Below are 21,211 nucleotides of genomic sequence, written 5' to 3'. Positions count from 1 at the left end.
ACATACATAATAAAATAAAAAGGTAAATATATGAACACTTTAACCTGCACGAGGAAAGACTTCTTCCTGTAGATCCTTTAAAATGCCTCCAGAAATGTTGCTGTAAATGTGATTAAAGCATTAAAGCTTCCCAAAATCTCATAAAAAAAAATTCAGTTGAAACACACACACACACACACACACACACACACCTCTCACATGCTATTTAATGTCCAAGTTAACTCATTAAAACAGCAAACAAGCTAGTTTTCATCCTGAGTGCACAAGCTCTTGTTGTTTTTGTCTTTATTTATTTATTTATTTATTTATTTATTTTCAGCCCTGAAGATCAAATCCTCTCGACACAGATGAATAAAAATAAACCGCCCCCAATTAAAACACGCGCGTAGGTCATTATTATTAATTATTATTATTATTACACTGTGTGTGTGTGTGTGTGTGTGTGTGTGTGTGTGAGAGAGAGAGAGAGAGAGAGAGAGAGAGAGAGAATCCGCACTCCAAATTCATTGGATAATAGGCTATAAATATCTAAATACATAAATTATAAAAACAAACAAACAAACAAACAAACAAATAATTAAAATAAAAAAAACTTTAGCACACACAACTGGTCTCTCATGAAATTTTAACTAGATGAAGGATTTAAAGTGAATTCTTGCAACAATAAGAAATAAATGGGAGATTATTATTATTATTATTATTATTATTGTTGTTGTTGTTGTTGTTGTTGTATGAATAAATAAACACATATACACATATATTACAATCAAACACATTAGAAATAAAACTCAGTAAAGCTCGTTGCTGTCTCTGTATCAGCAGAAAGGTTTCTTCCTTCTAGCTAGTTTCTGTTTTATTATTATTATTATTATTATTATTATTATTATTATAAATTATTATATTTATTTCCTGAAGCAGAATTTTTCCACCATAAAGAATCTCATCCATGATTCAGCTTCAGCTCTTCACACAAACAACAAGATGGAATTACAGTGTTTTTATGCATCACTTACAGCTGATTGAGCCAAATGTGTTTATTTTATTTATATTTTAAGATGATTAAAGCTAATATTTTAGGCTATAGCACTATGAGGTGTGTAGATGTGTGGATTTCTCTGATGTGGTTCTGTATTTACAGAATAAACAGCTTCAGTGAGCAACATGGAGACAAGATGAAAATGCACATTAGAGTCCAGAAATCAATATCTGTGCAGCAGCTGTGTGTGTGTGTGTGTGTGTGTGTGTGTGTGTGTGTGATACACTGATCTCAGTATCTCAGTGTGTGGAGCTCCAGTTTTCAGTCAAACACAGATTACACACTCATTATAACCTGCAGGTAAATTTATACTTAAGTGACTGTGTGTTAAAAAAAAAAAAAAGAAAAAAAAGAGGAAAAGTCATTAATTATATATTTTTAAAAAAATCTAAATATTTGTTTAACACTCATGTTTTTATTTTCACTGACAGTTTCAGTTTAAAATGTTAAAGTGTTTGATAAAGTGAAGGTTTGATCATGAGTTGATTTTTATACTTTATATAGATTTTGTTTTATACAGAAAAAAACAACATTTTTGTTGTTGTTGTTTTTTGTTGTTGTTTTTTGTTGTTGTTGCTCGACTCATGGGCATCATAATGTATAATATATAATATATAATTCTCAAATACACTAAAATGAACTTCCTGTTTTCAAACACAATGATCATAACTCCTGTGAAATATTAATCTTCAGATCATACACACGATTTAAACATGATTAGAAATGTTTTTTTAAATCAAATATACACAATTACAGTAATAACAAAACTGCACATTACATTTATTATTACACTGTTATTTCTTTTATTAGGCATAAATACCATATAGCACAACATCATAAATTATTGATTAAGTGATTTTTTTCATATGTGGTTATTTATTTTTGAAATTACTTTATTAACTATTTATTTATTTATTTATTTGCTCTTTTTTTTTTTTATTTTTTTTTATTTATTTAATCTGTTCTTTATAACTGAGACACACAAACAACAAAATATAACCAGAAGTCAAAGTGAATCATTATACTTGAGTGTTTTAATTAAAACAAAATTTCTAAATTTTCTACAAAATTGAGGACATTGTTTAATAATAATAATAATAATAATAATAATAATAATAATAATAATAATAATTTTGTTGCAGGTCATTATGAACTCTATGAGTGATGTATGTTTATTTGTAAACAGACTTATTTTCATTATTTCAGCTTCATGGTTGTGAAATATAATTCTCGACATGGAATAATAATAATAACAATAATAATAATAATAATAATAATAATAATAATAATAATCTCACACTCGGAAAAATTCAATCAACCAGTTTTATTACAGCAATACAATATCAAAATCTGTTTCATATACACAACATTGCATTTCTCACCAGCATGATTTATGTATATTTACAACACCCTTTATATCTATCTATATATAAATATGTACACTGAACCGGGCTTCCCAAAAAAAAATAAAAATAAAAATAAAAATAAACAAAACAACGCAAAGTGGATGGTTTTAACGCAAGATTCATGACGTCATTGGTATAAAGGTGTAAGACAGGTGTGTTAATCAGTGATTGTCCACACACTCAAGCTCTGACTGCAGTGACTCTGTGTGTGTGTGTGTGTGTGTGTGTGTGTGTGTGTGTGTGTGTGTGTGTGTGTGTATAAACGCGGCCAAACACCGAGCAGAGCTTCCACACACACTGAAGTGACAAATTCTAATGAAAAACATGTATATACTTAAAAAAAAAAAAAGAAAGAAAAAAGAGAAATGCTTCCATCACCGATTCTGGAGCTCTCATTTAATAATAATAATAATAATAATAATAATAATAATAATGACTGCACCTCCTGAGCTGATTTTTTTTCAGCAATACAAGCGATTGTTTTGTTGTTGTTTTTTTTTCTTCCTTTCTTTATTTTATTTCATTAGAAACATTAGATGACGGTGGCGCGTTATAAATCGTTCATGAATGATGAGCGCGAGCGCGCGCGCGGTGTTCATACGGGTCTGAGCAGCGGCACGGCGGCGACCACCGGATGTGGATAGTAGACCGGATGTGGGAAGGTGAGGAGCGGCTGGCCGGCTGTGGCGTGGCTGGACGCGGCGCTGGCGGTGTCACCGGCTGAACCCTCGCGGTAAAGCACCGGAACCGGAACCATGCGGCGCGCGGCTGTGTGACTCAGACTCGCCGCCTCGAGCTCCGCCGCCAGCTGCCGCTTCCACTTATTGCGCCGGTTCTGGAACCAGATCTTCACCTGAGTCTCGGTGAGCTGCAGGCTGGAGGCCAGACACGCGCGCTCGGCGCTGCTCAGGTACCGTTTAGCGTCGAAGGTGGACTCGAGCTGGAACACCTGGCTGCGCGAGAACACCGTGCGCGTCTTCTTCTTCCGGCACGGCGGCCGCTTGTCCGAGCTCTCCGCCGCCGCGCCCGCCGCTTCCGGTGCGTCATCCCGCTTCGGCTCGTCCGTGTCGCTTTCCTCCAGCAGGATTTCATCCACGCTTTTGCTCTCCTCGTCGTCTTTGGCGTCCGGTTCTAGCGCGAGCCGCGGCTCCGGTGAGTCTCTGTCTGTACCGGACGCCGGGGATGAGTCTCTAACCGCCGGCCTCTCTGTCACTGCAACGACACACACACCCGGTAAACACACAGGGAATGTTAGTGCAGCTACACACTGCGCGCTCCGGACACACGGACATGCAGTGTGAGACTTCAGACTGATGCATCAGCGCCAATTCAGGAGGTTTTGCTCCTGATAGATGAACTAAATGATCTAATTATCACCCTGAAGCTTTCTGCAGTCGGTTCCTCCAGAGAAGCTCAAAAAATACACAAACACAGAAGCTCAGAAACACAGAAGCTCACAAACACAGAAGCTCACAAACACAGAAGCTCACAAACACAGAAGCTCACAAACACAGAAACACAGAAGCTCACAAACACAGAAGCTCACAAACACAGGCACCAAACTGCACTCTTCATTCTCAGCTTCACCTTTTTCACATTTAATCAGAAGGTGCATGTGATGAAACTTTAATCCCAAAGCTAGGAGACAGACACTAAAGCACCAGATTCTCTCTCTCTCTCTCTCTCTCTCTCTCTCTCTCTCTCTCTCTCTGAGGCTCAGGTCCTGACTGGTGTCTTTATTTCTGACAGTGCGGCCTACAGATTGTCCAGCAGAGATCCTGGATCTGTTCTGCTCATGTTCTGCTCCATGAATTGCTCCTAAAACAACATCAAGAACACCACACCTCTATTTAAAAAAGGTGCATTACACAGTTCTCGAGTTTGTTCCTCTGGGAAACAGAGCAGAGGAAGTTTCTCTCATTTCAACTAAACGCGTTTTGTTTTGTAATAAAATCTGTTCAGAAAATAAAGGAAATGTTGTTTAAAAAGCAGGATCTTTTTAAATCTTCACCCTTCAGCCATCTACAGAACTCTAAAGGAACCTTTTTGTTTCCAAAACTGCAATTCAGTCGCCATTAAAAAGGGGTTTCTTTACTTTCTTCTGCTTTATTGTTGAATTTAATTAAAAATATTCAGTGTAAATTTGACTCTAATCATGTTTTGAATTAATACCTACTAATATCTCCGATTAGACATTTTAAATATAATCAGTGTTTAATTATTAGCCAAGCCTATTTTTAGATATATATATATATATTTAGCCACTTCAGTTGAGGCATAAATTGGTGTTTCATGATCATAAGCTCAACTAAGAAGTGCTGATTTCATCCAAAATGTTAGGAGCCAATGATTTAAAAAAATATATCATTAATTGTTGATGCTAATTTGCCTGATTTATATATTAAATATTTAAATATTAAATATTTATCCAAAAAGCTGTCAGCGATTTTGGATGATTTAAAACACAATAAAACATATAAAATATTTTCCACTCAACAATACAAAAGCCTAAAGTATTCACAAAGCAGTTTTAAAAAAATATAGTGATCAAATTTAGTGAAGAAAATCTCAGAAAATGTAGAGAAGCTAGTAAATAAATATTAGCCGCTAATTACGGCGGCCTGTGCTTGTGTTAATATGTTGTCCTGACTGTTTAATATCACCTGGTTATCTCTAACATCCCTGTCAGTAATTAACGCATCATTTATTACATTTGATTAAATTAATAATGAATTAATCAAAACGCGACATTTTAACACACGGACAGGAAAAAAAAAAAAAAAACTGGACACGGAGACACTGCAGGTGGAAAAGCTGATGTAACACACACACACACACACACGTGTGAGAGATCATGCAAAGTGTTGAATTTATATTATAATTATTATTATTATTATAAATAAAACAATTCACGCGCATTCATATTTCACACTTTACAGCTAAACTGTTAGATTTCTGATCACGTGATTTTGCAGGGTTTCTGGAATTAGTCTCATTTCAGCTGCGATAATAAATTCCCACGTCTTTAATTCTACATTTTAATTTCTTCTCTTTTTCATTTTTGTTTTAAATAATGGATCCAGACAGCCACTGAAGACTTTAGACTGGAGAATGCAACATTAGGATGAATTGAAAAAAAGGTACTAAACGGAACCATTGCCTGTCGCTGGTTTTGCGCATTCAGGTCTATGTACCTTAAATCTTTTTTTTTTTTTAAAAAAGGTACTTCATCCACATTTCCAGGTGAAAGAAAGATATTAAAGATACAGACTGTGTAGTAGATAAAGGTACCATCCCCAACGACAAGTAAAGGTACAGTGTAGTACCCTTTTTCCACTGAGACTGTAACACAGTGTGGTCTTTTAGAATAGACTTCAGTCTTTTCTAGAGTCTTCAGATCATCATCACACTAAATAAAGGTACTAAACTGTACTTTTCCTTGTCACCAGGGTGGTACCTTTATCTTCTGTACCCTTTATGTACACATTATATGTTTAATATCTATCTTTCACCTGGACATGTGGAGAGAGTAGCTTTTAAAAAGATGATCTTGTAGAATAAAGTGTTAAAGTGCTCCTTAAGATCCAATTATGTTTCTTAAATTGTGTTTAAAATTGTGATACAAATATAATTAAAGTGAAATGGTACCAAAAGGTGCAGTTTAGTACCTTTTTTCAGAGAGTCTACACAATATGAAGAATTATAATAAGAATTATAATATATAATGCACAGTCAGGAAACACACACACACACAGAGCACTAAACTGGACCTTTACGTGTCACTGATTTGGGTGCATCTTTAGTACCTTTACTGTATACAGGTGTAGCTTTAAAATGATTTAAGGTACATAACTGGACCTTAAGGACCACTTTAGAGTAAAGTGTACACCTTTCCAGGTAAAACACACACACACACACACACACACACACACACACACACACAGAGAAGAGGACAGGTACCAAAGATGCATGCATGTGTAATTTATTTAGGTGTGTAACAATTAAATGATTATATTATATAAATAAACTAATTAAAGGTACAGCACCTGCACCTTACAGGTAAAAGATATATAGGATACTAAAGGTACCGAAGATGCAACGCTTGATGGTTCCACCTCAGAGTCAAGGAAAGAGTCTAGTACCCTGTTATTTCTGAGAGTGTGAGATGTATTCCTGGTGTTCCAGGTGAGTGTGAGATGTATTCCTGGTGTTTCTGATGAGTGTGAGATGTATTCCTGGTGTTCCTGGTGAGTGTGAGGTGTATTCCTGGTGAGTGTGAGGTGTATTCCTGGTGTTTAGGTGAGTGTGAGGTGTATTCCTGGTGTTTAGGTGAGTGTGAGGTGTATTCCTGGTGAGTGTGAGGTGTATTCCTGGTGTTTAGGTGAGTGTGAGGTGTATTCCTGGTGAGTGTGAGGTGTATTCCTGGTGTTTAGGTGAGTGTGAGGTGTATTCCTGGTGTTCCAGGTGAGTGTGAGATGTATTCCTGGTGTTCCTGGTGAGTGTGAGATGTATTCCTGGTGAGTGTGAGATGTATTCCTGGTGTTCCTGGTGAGTGTGAGGTGTATTCCTGGTGAGTGTGAGGTGTATTCCTGGTGTTTAGGTGAGTGTGAGGTGTATTCCTGGTGAGTGTGAGGTGTATTCCTGGTGTTCCAGGTGAGTGTGAGATGTATTCCTGATGTTCCTGGTGAGTGTGAGGTGTATTCCTGGTGTTTCGGATGAGTGTGAGGTGTATTCCGGGTGTTCCTGGTGTGTATGAAGTCTGACCTGCAGTTCTGTGTAAGTGTCCATACGGGTACCACCAGTGAGCCGCTAATCCAAACCTCTGCACCGGCAGATCAAACCGCGGAAAACTCAAGTCTCCGACGCGAGCCAGAGAGAAGCCGTGCTCCAGCAGTCCTTTGGTGGAGTTCATGATGGCTTTGGGTTTGATCAGAGTGGGCTTGCTCTCGCAGTTCAGCAGATTTTTGATGGAGAACGGAGAGTCTTTAAACGGGCGAGTCTCCGGCGTTGTCTCGGCCATTGGATCACCATAAAAACACACCCAGTCCCTCTTTCCAGAAATGTCTCGAGAGGAAAATATCAAGCTTTTAAGAAGCTTTTAAAGATTCCTCACGCGCTCCAAATAACGCCAAGAAGATAAACCCAGATAGATAGATAGATAGATAGATAGATAGATAGATAGATGATGAATGGACGCGTCTGGAGGGTAATGATGAAATCAAAATGTCATCCAAGTTAAATGCGGACACTGAGCTCTGAGCACAATGGCAAATGGGATTTAAGGAGGAATAACACGGCTGAGAGAGAGAGAGAGAGAGAGAGAGAGACAGAGAGAGGGAGGAGAGACGTGTGTGTGTGTGTGTGTGTGATGCTCCGCCCTGTGTGTGTGTTATTGGTCTTGTACTACAAATTAGTCAGCAGCAATTAGACTACATCCTAAACAGACATGACGCCACCCTGGGCTACAGAAGACCACGTGACCGTTATAACACCCTCATTAACACGGAAATAAATTTATTATTAATAATCAGCTGCGATTTCTTTTAGTTCCAGCGCCTCTGTCACGCTGCAGGTCTCACTGGCGAGAGACTTCACACTCATACAAACAGTGCTCATTTCTAAAGCTTTTTCTTTTTAAAAGCTTTTTCTTTTTAAGGCAGGGTCTGAGGTCTAATCCAAGCGATTTTTCATTCCAGTGAATTTTCTTGCTTTGAGATTAAAACTAGCAGAAAGCGAGTGTGATGAATGAGATTAGTGTGAATGCTTTATTACAGACTTACTGGCATGTTTAGATATTATTTCCCTCAGGTCAAAAATAAATAAATAAATAAATAAATAATTTAACTGTTGTATCCGTGTAATTATTTAAAACCCAGTCATTTTGTAAAAATGTTCATTTAGTAATTTCACACTCACACATGCTAGTTTAGGAAAATCATCAACAGTCTCTGGTACAAGTCTATATTTAATTTAATTTCGTGTTTTATTGTTTATTTATGTATTTTTGTCTATTATTGTTTGGACAAACCATGCTCATCTTTAACTCTTAGCAGTATAATGTAAAGTATATTAAAGTGCAGATTAAACATTTACACTGGAATTGAAATAGATCTTTGTAGCTTTACTTTACATTTTGTAATTTATGAATGGAAATGAGGTGAGCTGTGTATTAGGTCTTTAAATATATTTTCCTAATTAATCAACAAGGCCACAGTCTTCCTCGCGGCGTTATTAAATATTTATATTTTACACGGTTATAGATTTAATGCACTTTACATTCTCGCCATTTGGCCGCTCAGTGTGAGAGAAACACTGAGCATGCGCAGTAGCGCCACCTGCTGCTCATATCGCTGCCTAGAAAAACTCCAGAGACAGGATTTCAGGATGGATCTCATATTTATGCATTAAAGTGATCAGAGTTTATTTTATTTTATTTTATTTTGGACTTTCCACATATGAAAACCTCAAACTGTACATTCTAAACATTCTGTATTAACAGACCTTTTCCCTAGCTCTATTAAAATAACACTTAGATTAAAGCTGATTTATTGTTTACTTTAATTTTATTATAATTAAATATACTGTAATAAATAAATAAATTAATAAATAAATGACTTTATTAACACTGGAATATATTATGTATTTATATATTATGTATTTATTACTCACTGATTATTTATTAGCATCTAAATAAAATGGGGTTTTAAAAATTACAGCTCAATAATTTAAAAACAAGTAAATAATAAATCAGCTTTAATCTAAGTGTAATTTTAATATAGCTAGGGAAAAGGTCTGTTAATACAGAATGTTTAGAATGTAATCAATAAGTAATAATCACATAATATATTAATACATAATATAGTCAACTGTAATAAATAAATAAATAAATAAATAAATAAATATATTTATAGTGATCACCACCACTGACATTAACAACAGCAACAACAACAACAACAATACTATTACTACTAATCATCATCATCTCATTCATCACCATAATGATTACAGGTATATTCACAAACAAACAAACAAACAAACCGATAAATAAAATATATAAATAAATAAATAAATAAATAACTATATTAATAGTTTACAGTGATCACCACCACTATCACTAACAACAACAACAACAACAACAACAACAACAATACTACTACTACTAATTATCATCATCATTCATCATCATCATTCATCACCATAATGATTACAGGTATATTCACAAACAAACAAACAAACAAACAAACAGATAAATAAAAAATATAAATAAATAAATAAATAACTTTATTAACAGTTTACAGTGATCACCACCACTATCACTAACAACAACAACAATACTACTACTACTACTAATCATCATCATCATCATCATCATAATGATTACATGTATATTCACAAACAAACAAACAAACAAATAACTTTATTAACAGATAAATAAACAAATAACTTTATTAACAGTTTACAGTGATCACCACCACTGACATTAACAACAACAACAACAACAACAACAATACTATTACTACTAATTATCATCATCATTCATCATCATCATTCATCACCATAATGATTACAGGTATATTCACAAACAAACAAACAAACAGACAAAGAAAAAATAAAAATAAATAAATAAATAAATTTACAGTTTTCAGTGATCACCACCACTATCACTATCACAAACAGATAAATAAACAAATAACTTTATTAACAGTTTTCAGTGATCACCACCACTGACATTAACAACAACAACAACAACAACACTACTACTACTCATCATCATCATCATCATAATGATTACATGTATATTCACAAACAAACAAACAAATAAATAAATAAACAAATAACTTTATTAACAGTTTACAGTGATCATCACCACTGTCTTTAACAACAACAACAACAATAACACTACAACTACTACTACTACTAATAATAATAATCATCATCATCATTCAAACCTCATAATGATTACATGTAAATTCATCAACAAACAAACAAACAAACAAACAAATAAATAAATGTCGATTTTAATTTTGGTGATACCTAATTAACTCATCAGTTTATGGACAATTTAAATAGCTCAGAAAACTCCAGCACAACACTCGAACGCCACCGCAGACGAGCGAGCGGTGATCTATCTAACAGAGGAAAGTAAAAACACAGCTTGAGAACTGAAATGCACAGCTATAGATTTATCTGTTATTGAAGAATTATTATATTTGAACTCACCAACAGTCCAATCCCATTTCATGGCCCATTGGAAAAGCACTTCTGCTGCTTGCTTCATAGCTGCAGCTCTGGTTTATGAGCTCTTATGGTCGTAAATTCTCTACAGATCAGCTCAGTATTGACGTTCGGACGCATCGACCTGTGCTCTGCGTTATAACCTTCAGTACAGACACAATAGCAGAGCCTGTGTTACAGTGCATCACAACACTTTCACATGACTTCCTATCAATCCATAGCCTTTATGATGCATTATAACATGTTACAAAACCTAACACAAGCCTACAGTGTTTAAGAAGCATTATGCGTGTAACTACAGGCATCTCTGCAATCGTATATCAGGCATTATAAGGCATTATGTACATCATGTAGCATGTTATAAACACATTCATAATTCAAACACAGGATTTATTTAGGAAGCATTAACTTATTATTTTTAAGAAGTAATCAGTATTATGTCTTCAAACACAACATAATATGACTATAATGTTCATATCATGTTCTTTAGTTATTATAATGTGTTATAACATGATAAAGTCATACACTCATGCTTTATAAAGTTTGATGCATGTCATTATGAGCGTTTATACAGGTTTCTGTTTATTTTCTCCAGACATACTGAGACATGGACAGTTATGTGCTTGTACAGCTCTAAAGCATGTTGATTTTGTTGATTTTATATGAATGTTTTGATGTGGTCACATGACCAGAGCCATTTACTTCCTGCTTCCTGCTTCCTGATGTTTGCCTCATACTTCTAAAAAAGAAAATCAATAAAACGTGTTATAATACTGATATAATTACTAAATTTGCTAGATGTAACCTTTAAAAGGATTATTGTTGATATGTTTATAATATTATATTTACACAAGTACTAAAACAACCTCACAGAACAGCAATATCAGTGATGCCTGGGATAACATGGAGACTTCTGTGTAAAAAGATGATCCAAAGCAGATACACGATAGACTGTATATTACAAACTGAATTAAAAACTGAAGTAACTGAAGTAAATTCAAATTTAAACAAAATGTTCATAATACTAAGACATGTTTTTTTTGTCTGAAGTTTGTTTCTTTAGTTTTGCACTAGACACATAAGGCTAATCTAGCTAACAAGTAATGGATGTTTACAGCTACCAGTTTAACCTAGTGTACCATATATCCATATATAAATCATCTCACTCACTATACATTAATTCATAATTTTATCTGTAAAAATCCTGTCCTGATGCAAGTACATCTCCTCTGCTGTGCTCAATGCAAAAAAAAAACTTTTTGTGGAATTTAAAAGGATGACTGTATTAATCCTGTCATATTTATTTATATAATATTGGCCTCAGATCGAATCACCTAGTGTTCATGAGTGTATTTTCATCCACAATATAAATTTCAGGGTGACACTTTGTGGTTACATCAAACTGTCAGACAGTGGCACTGGACCTAATACTGCTCCTCACCATCACACACCAACATTCATCATCATTAAACAACAACATTCACCATCATACACTAACATTCATCATCATTAAACAACAACATTCACCATCATACACTAACATTCATCATCATTAACCAACAACATTCACCATCATACACTAACATTCATCATCATTAAACAACAACATTCACCATCACACACTAACATTCATCATCATTAAACACCAACATTCACCATCACACACCAACATTCATCATCATTAAACACCAACATTCACCATCACACACTAACATTCATCATCATTAACCAACAACATTCACCATCACACACTAACATTCATCATCATTAACCAACAACATTCACCATCACACACTAACATTCATCATCATCATACACCAACATTCATCATCATACACTAACATTCATCATCATTAAACAACAACATTCACCATCACACACTAACATTCATCATCATTAAACACCAACATTCATCATCACACACCAACATTCATCATCATTAAACACCAACATTCACCATCACACACTAACATTCATCATCATTAAACACCAACATTCATCATCACACACTAACATTCATCATCATTAAACAACAACATTCACCATCACACACTAACATTCATCATCATTAAACACCAACATTCATCATCACACACTAACATTCATCATCATTAAACACCAACATTCATCATCATACACTAACATTCATCATCATTAAACACCAACATTCACCATCACACACTAACATTCATCATCATTAAACACCAACATTCACCATCACACACTAACATTCATCATCATTAAACACCAACATTCACCATCATTAAACACCAACATTCACCATCACACACCAACATTCATCATCATTAAACACCAACATTCACCATCACACACCAACATTCATCATCATTAAACACCAACATTCACCATCACACACTAACATTCATCATCATTAACCAACAACATTCACCATCACACACTAACATTCATCATCATCATACACCAACATTCACCATCACACACTAACATTCATCATCATTAAACACCAACATTCACCATCACACACCAACATTCATCATCATTAAACACCAACATTCACCATCACACACTAACATTCATCATCATTAACCAACAACATTCACCATCACACACTAACATTCATCATCATTAACCAACAACATTCACCATCACACACTAACATTCATCATCATCATACACCAACATTCATCATCATACACTAACATTCATCATCATTAAACACCAACATTCACCATCACACACTAACATTCATCATCATTAAACACCAACATTCATCATCACACACTAACATTCATCATCATTAAACACCAACATTTATCATCACACACTAACATTCATCATCATTAAACACCAACATTCATCATCACACACCAACATTCATCATCATTAAACAACAACATTCACCATCATACACTAACATTCATCATCATTAAACACCAACATTCACCATCACACACTAACATTCATCATCATTAAACAACAACATTCACCATCACACACTAACATTCATCATCATTAAACACCAACATTCACCATCACACACTAACATTCATCATCAATAAACACCAACATTCACCATCACACACCAACATTCATCATCATTAAACACTAACATTCATCATCATACACTAACATTCATCATCATCATACACCAACATTCACCATCACACACTAACATTCATCATCACTAAACAACATTCACCATCACACACTAACATTCATCATCACTAAACAACATTCACCATCACACACTAACATTCATCATCATTAAACACCAACATTTATCATCACACACTAACATTCACCATCATACACTAACATTCATCATCACTAAACACCAACATTTATCATCACACACTAACATTCATCATCATTAAACACCAACATTTATCATCACACACTAACATTCATCATCACTAAACAACATTCACCATCACACACTAACATTCATCATCATTAAACACCAACATTTATCATCACACACTAACATTCACCATCATACACTAACATTCATCATCACTAAACACCAACATTTATCATCACACACTAACATTCATCATCATTAAACAACAACATTCACCATCACACACTAACATTCATCATCACTAAACAACATTCACCATCACACACTAACATTCATCATCATTAAACACCAACATTTATCATCACACACTAACATTCATCATCATACACTAACATTCATCATCACTAAACACCAACATTTATCATCACACACTAACATTCATCATCATTAAACAACAACATTCACCATCACACACTAACATTCATCATCATTAAACACTAACATTCACCATCACACACTAACATTCATCATCATTAAACACTAACATTCACCATCACACACCAACATTCATCATCATTAAACACCAACATTCACCATCACACACCAACATTCATCATCATTAAACAACAACATTCACCATCACACACTAACATTCATCATTAAACACCAACATTCACCATCACACACTAACATTCACCATCAAATACAACTCTTGATTTGTATATTTGATTTTTGTACAAATGGTGTTACTGAAGTACTGTCGTTTAAGGAGATCATGCAATGTTAGACATGCTAATCAGGAGGCTATAAGCTTTCTTTACCTGTTAGCTCCATTAGCCTTGTAGCTTTAGCGTGAAACTAAAGAAGCGAACTGCACACAACTAGGTTAAGTAGCAGAAGACAAATGAAGTCATGAGATATAATTGAGAATCAAAGAGCAATACATTAGAAACCACAGATCAGTTTCTTGCTCTCTCGGTGGATATTGATTAATGTAGCTGAGAGAGAGAGAGAGAGAGTGACAGAGAGAGAGGGAGTGGGGAATTACTGTGGAAAATTATAACAATAAATTTTACTCACATACACCTCGATTATGGATCGATTTGTCAGCAGGGGATTCCTCTTGGTGTGCTGTACAAATCTGGTCCTAAAGATCTGTAACAATAATCAGGTGTTTTGTATCCAGTTTGTATGTTGGTAATAATAACTGCAGCACATTTGTGGATAAAGTTTTTCAAAAAATGTTTTTATTTAACCATTTAATCAGTGTGCAATCGTGTGCTGCATTAATGCCAGTAGTGCTCAAGGTGTGTGTACAATCACTGATAATCATTTAATAATCAATAATTTGATCATATAGATGAGGTTTTAGTTCTGCAGAATTGTACTCGACATCTTCCACGAGGCCAACACTCACCATGAAGCAGCAATGTTTTATAAAACAACTACTAACCATGAATAAATACCAACATTCATCAAAAATAACAATATTTAACCACGCACACTAATATTCACCAACACATACCATTGTTCACAAACCACAACACCAACACTACTGATAAAAAAAAAAAAAATTCCATCATACACCAAAACCTTTCAACCAACACCAGCAGTATTCAAAGAAAGACACCAACAAACACCAACATTCTCCATGAAAGTGCCATCAAACTCTCATTCTGCATCAAAACAGAATCATCCAATATTTACCATCAAGCATGAACTTTTTTTAAATTAAAACACTAACATTCATCATCAAACACCATCACTAACCAACATAATATTTACTGTCAAAAACTAACATATACCATTAAAAACATCAATAAATATCAAAACTTACCAACAGACAACAATGTTCACCACACACTGTAGCTGAATTAAAGCTAGAATTCACCAACAAAACCCAACATCATGTAAAACACACTGAAAATCACCAATACACACCAGCACTTTCTATCAGATACCAACATTCCCCATTAAACACCCACACCAACACCTTCCATTAGACCCCAACATTTGCATTCAGATACCAAAGTCCATAATACATTCTCTATTAAATATCAACATACACCATGAAACCCCAACATTCATAATACTCCATCAAACAGCAACATTCACCATCAAACTCCAACATTCACCATCAAACTCCAAAATTCTCCATCAAATATTAACGTTCTCCATCAAGCCCCAACATTCATAATCTTCCATCAAACACCAACACACACCAACAACGATCTTCATCAAACACTAACATTCTCCATCAAGCACCAACTTTCATAATTCTCCATCAAAAACTGATACACACATAAACCGACACACACTAACACCAATGCTCTCCAACAAACACCAACACACACACCAACATACACAAACATCAACATTCATAGTTCTCCATCAAACACCCACAAACACAAAGCAACACACACCAACACCATCAAACACCAACATTCTTTATGAAACACAGAAATTACTAATTACTAATTCTCCCTGACACACACCAACATCTTCCATCAAACTCCAACATTCTCTATGAAGTACCAACATTCACCATCAAACACTAACATTTACCATCAAACCCCAACATTCAGCATCAAACCCCACATTTACAATCAAACCCTAACATTCACCATCAAACCCCAACATTCACCATCAAACCCCAACATTTACAATCAAACCCCAACATTCACCATCAAACCCTAACATTCAGCATCAAACTATAACATTCATCATCAAACCCCAACATTCACCATCGAACCCCAACATTTACAATCAAACCCTAACATTCATCATCAAACCCCAACATTTACAATCAAACCCCAACATTCACCATTAAACACCAACATTCAGCATCAAACCCCAACATTTACAATCAAACCCTAACATTCAAAATGAAACACTAACATTCACCATCAAACCCCAACATTCACCATCAAACACCAACATTCACCATCAAACCCCAACATTCACCATCAAACCCCAACATTTACAATCAAACCCCAACATTCACCATCAAACCCTAACATTCACCATCAAACCCCAACATTTACAATCAAACCCCAACATTTACAATCAAACCCCAACATTCACCATCAAACCCCAACATTCACCATCAAACACTAACATTTACCATCAAACCCCAACATTCAGCATCAAACCCTAACATTCACCATCAAACCCCAACATTCACCATCAAACCCTAACATTCAGCATCAAACCCCAACATTCACCATCAAACCCTAACATTCAGCATCAAACCCCACATTTACAATCAAACCCTAACATTCACCATCAAACCCTAACATTTACAATCAAACCCTAACATTCAGCATCAAACTCTAACATTCACCATCAAACCCCAACATTTACCATTAAACCCCACATTTACAATCAAACCCTAACATTCACCATCAAACCCCAACATTCACCATCAAACCCCAACATTTACAATCAAACCCCAACATTTACAATCAAACACCAACATTCACCATCAAACCCCAACATTTACAATCAAACACCAACATTTACAATCAAACACCAACATTCACCATCAAACCCCAACATTCAGCATCAAACCCTAACATTCAGCATCAAACCCTAACATTCACCATCACACACTAACATTCAGCATCAAACCCCACATTTACAATCAAACCCTAACATTCACCATTAAACACCAACATTCAGCATCAAACCCTAACATTTACAATCAAACCCTAACATTCAGAATGAAACACTAACATTCACCATCAAACCCCAACATTTACAATCAAACCCCAACATTCACCATCAAACACCAACATTTACCATCAAACCCCAACATTCACCATTAAACCCCACATTTACAATCAAACCCTAACATTCACCATTAAACACCAACATTCATCATCAAACCCAAACATTTACAATCAAACCCTAACCTTCACCATCAAACCCCAACATTTACAATCAAACCCTAACATTCACCATCAAACCCCAACATTTACAATCAAACCCTAACATTCACCATCAAACCCCAACATTCACCATCAAACCCTAACCTTCTCCCCAGCTTCTCCATTAAACACCAACACTCACCATCAAATACCAAACTCCTTTATTTCCCGCAGCGTCACTCACGTGTGTGTGCCCTTACGTACCAGACCTGGTGTGGATGGTGTTTAGGATGTTTGGTGTTGAACCCTGGGCCGCTGTGCTCTGGCCTTCAGTGCTGTTGGTGTAATGGATGGAGGTCCAGCACAGCCATCATCAGGACATCATCTCTAATCAATAGCTCACGGCTACACCGCTAACTAGCTCTGCCGAGTGTCAGTCCAGGCCACAGTGCACACACACTCACCCGTGGAGACTGGATCAATGAAAGGTCAAAGGTCACAAATCACCCGCTATAATTCACTGCTGTAATGTGTCTCTCTGTCATGGCTGATGTTCAGATCTAATAAACTGCATTATAACGACTCAGGTCCTTTCACCCCGTGTTCACACACTCTCCAAGGGCCCGGTGTGTGAACGATATCCTGAAAGTGTTAAAAATAAAAACCTGAGTTGTTACAAACACCAAAAAAATGTGTGAAATGTGACATGGCATGTAAATGTAAGATGTGATTATCAGAATAAAGCAAAATAAAGAAACTGTTTGAAAACACAACAGTGTTATAAAGAGAAAAATCTTATCAGTGTGACTATAAGTGCTAAAGTAAAGAGAGACGTAGCTTAAGACTGTGTGTTTAAGTGTCTCTGGTTTTATCATTAATGCAGAAAAGCGACACAGAGAGCAGGACTGGATTCAGCTTTTCTGTAATGAACACCCACTTGTTCTCCTGAACACTTATTCTCTGCGTAATCAGGGGCTCAATGGCCGAGTGTGAGTCTGGAGGGGTGGCGAGGGGGGGCGAGGGGGGGCGAGGGGCGGCGGAGAGGTGGGACGGTGTGTTTGTGCGATTAAAGTGTGATCTGGATAATACCATTTTCATCAAAGCCAGCAATTACACTCATTAAGCCTGGCCATGGTGTGTGTTAGCTTAGCGAGTCGAGTGGGCAGGGGACAAGGGGAGGAGAAAAAAAAAACCTTAATCCCTTAATCCTTTATTCTCTCTCTTTCTCTCTCTTTTTCTCTTTCTCACACTCCTTTTCACTCGGCTCGTGCAGGGGTCCGTGTACAAGCTGCAAAATTAATGACGCCCTCTTTAAAGCCCTGAAATGATGGAGCGCACCACGGTTACTATAGCTACACTTTCCAAGGAGTGATATCCCACACACACACACACACACACACACACACACGTTTGCCTTACTATTCTTGTGAGGTTCTTCCATAGCCATTTCAGCTTTTTAAATAAAAGCTGCAGGTTTTTTTGTACAAAAAAAACACAATTTTCCTCACGGGGACTAAAATGTCCTCGCAAAGTCAAATCAGATATTCCTACACTTGTGGGGACATTTGGCTCCCATAAATATATCAGAACATGTCCACACACACACACACACACACACACACACACACACCTCATGCGGCCCCGAATACACCACAGGCGGTTGCCAAATTAATTCCTCGTTGCTTTTCACATGGTAATGATTTGTTTTGTGCAGCGCGAGAGTGCAAACAGGGGCCTGAATGAAGCCGTTTAACACACACACACACACACACACACACACACACACTTACGAGCTTTCAGAGACTTCTCATCTAAATGGGAATCAGATGAAGTGAATAAGCTCATGAGGTCCAACAGGTGCAAATCAGAGAAAGAGGAACGAGGACAAAGAGCGAGAGAAACTCGTAAATTATACATCACTCTAATAATAATAAAAACGTAACAAAAACTGAGAACTTCCTAAAACATCCCAAATTAAACATGACAGTATACAGTCCAAAAATCTGAATCCTATTTCCGCTATTTCCATTTAACATTTTCTAGTACATTTGCTTTTACGTTTGCACTTGATGATTGGTCAGAAGGTGTTGATGAGTTTTCTATAACAGCAGCTCTGACAGTAGTGCAGCTGGAGATCACGGGTTTATATTAATGCAATCGTTCTACTATGTTATTGTTTCTATAGTAACAGCTCATTCACAGGGACGTGTTCAGCGGACGCTCCACATACACAGAATTAAAAATGTGTGTAATCCTTCATATGGTGAAGTTTTCTGTAATGAGATGTTTATGTAACATTAATGGAAGGAGTCTCCAGTGTCAGCGCTTTGTAACAGTCAGAGGTAAAGCTGTAACTTTACGTTTTTCGACATCTTCAGGACAGAGGAGTTTACGTTTCTCTGCAGTTTCTCGGCTGATGATTTTTTTTGTCTCATTAATTTGAAGAGAGAGAATAAAGAGATGTTGGTGAGGAAATGAGTGTTTACAGCTGCTATAACGTAAGTGAGAACAGGAACTAACTTCTGAGAATGTTCCACAACATGAAATGTAACTGTAAAAAGAATAAAAGTGTGTCATTCTTTAATAAATGAAAATTTGGCACATTTTTGGCTCATTGCAGTGGTATAAGAGGAAATAAAACACGTGAGGACGTGCTGTTACAGGAAAATAAAACTTCAGGGTGCTAACAGTAACTCAGCTTAGCATCACACCACCCTGGGGTGGATTATTTTCCTGTAACAGCACACCACAGTGTGTAATTTTATACACAGAACATAATAACACGCATTGATACAGAAATTCACCATGACAGTTTTTTTATGACCTAATTTTTTTCTCCCCGTTTCATTAACTGACCTAATAAAGTTACTTATAGACTACAGAAAATCAATTTCATTTATTTACCTCATAAAGGTACTGATATGGAAATGAATCTCAATTTATTTTCTTAATAATATATAGATTTAGGAGCTCGGTTTCATTTATTTACCTCATAAAGTCACTGAGAAATGAAATGAGTGAGAAATTCCCTCCGTAATAATAATAAGAAGAAGAAGAAGAAGAAGAAAAAAGAAGAAGAAGAATATGTAGATAGAAATATACATTATTTGTTTTATTTATTATCATTATTATTTATTTATTTTAATTATTTTATTTATTGTATATTATGCATATAGAAATGTAATTACTATAATAACAATAATAATAATAATAATAATAATAATATCCAGGTTATCAGCAGTTCCGCAGAACACAAATCCATTTATAAATTTCAGTTAGTTGTATTTTATTCCTCTTTAAAAGGCCACACACAGATGTAAGATGTTTATTCAGTATATTTCACGTTATGGTCGTCTACAATCATAAATGGTAACAAAAAATC

The 21,211-nt window shown here is 35.7% G+C and overlaps 1 protein-coding gene and 1 long non-coding RNA gene across 2 annotated transcripts; one reads left to right on the top strand and one right to left on the bottom strand.

Annotated features, from left to right (window-relative positions):
* Positions 1-2,934: 2,934 nt before the first annotated feature.
* On the bottom strand, positions 2,935-7,750 carry LOC113527710 (homeobox protein HMX3-A). The gene is made up of 2 exons (XM_026915789.3): positions 7,207-7,750; positions 2,935-3,654 (listed from the first exon to the last, which is right to left on the bottom strand). Exons 1-2 carry the CDS (start codon positions 7,460-7,462, stop codon positions 3,038-3,040), a joined length of 873 nt encoding a protein of 290 aa, XP_026771590.1. The 5' UTR covers positions 7,463-7,750; the 3' UTR covers positions 2,935-3,037.
* LOC113527711 (uncharacterized) lies at positions 3,505-4,433 on the top strand. Its single transcript, XR_008302883.1, has 2 exons — positions 3,505-3,594; positions 4,192-4,433. It is a non-coding gene; the product is annotated as an uncharacterized LOC113527711 (long non-coding RNA).
* Positions 7,751-21,211: the final 13,461 nt, after the last annotated feature.

Source organism: Pangasianodon hypophthalmus, chromosome 12, assembly GCF_027358585.1.
Source record: "Pangasianodon hypophthalmus isolate fPanHyp1 chromosome 12, fPanHyp1.pri, whole genome shotgun sequence".
Lineage (NCBI taxonomy): Eukaryota > Metazoa > Chordata > Actinopteri > Siluriformes > Pangasiidae > Pangasianodon > Pangasianodon hypophthalmus.
The sequence above is the reverse complement of the archived record's forward strand: the minus strand, read 5'-3'. Positions and strand labels throughout refer to the sequence as shown.

What these genes read in the sequence shown, in the direction of transcription:
- LOC113527710 (XM_026915789.3), bottom strand. Translation starts at nt 7,462, where the DNA reads ATGGCCGAGACAACGCCGGAGACTCGCCCGTTTAAAGACTCTCCGTTC. An exon ending in ACACTTACACAGAACTGCAG is followed by an intron (nt 3,655 to 7,206) that starts GTCAGACTTCAT and finishes GTGTCGTTGCAG; the next exon opens with TGACAGAGAGGCCGGCGGTT.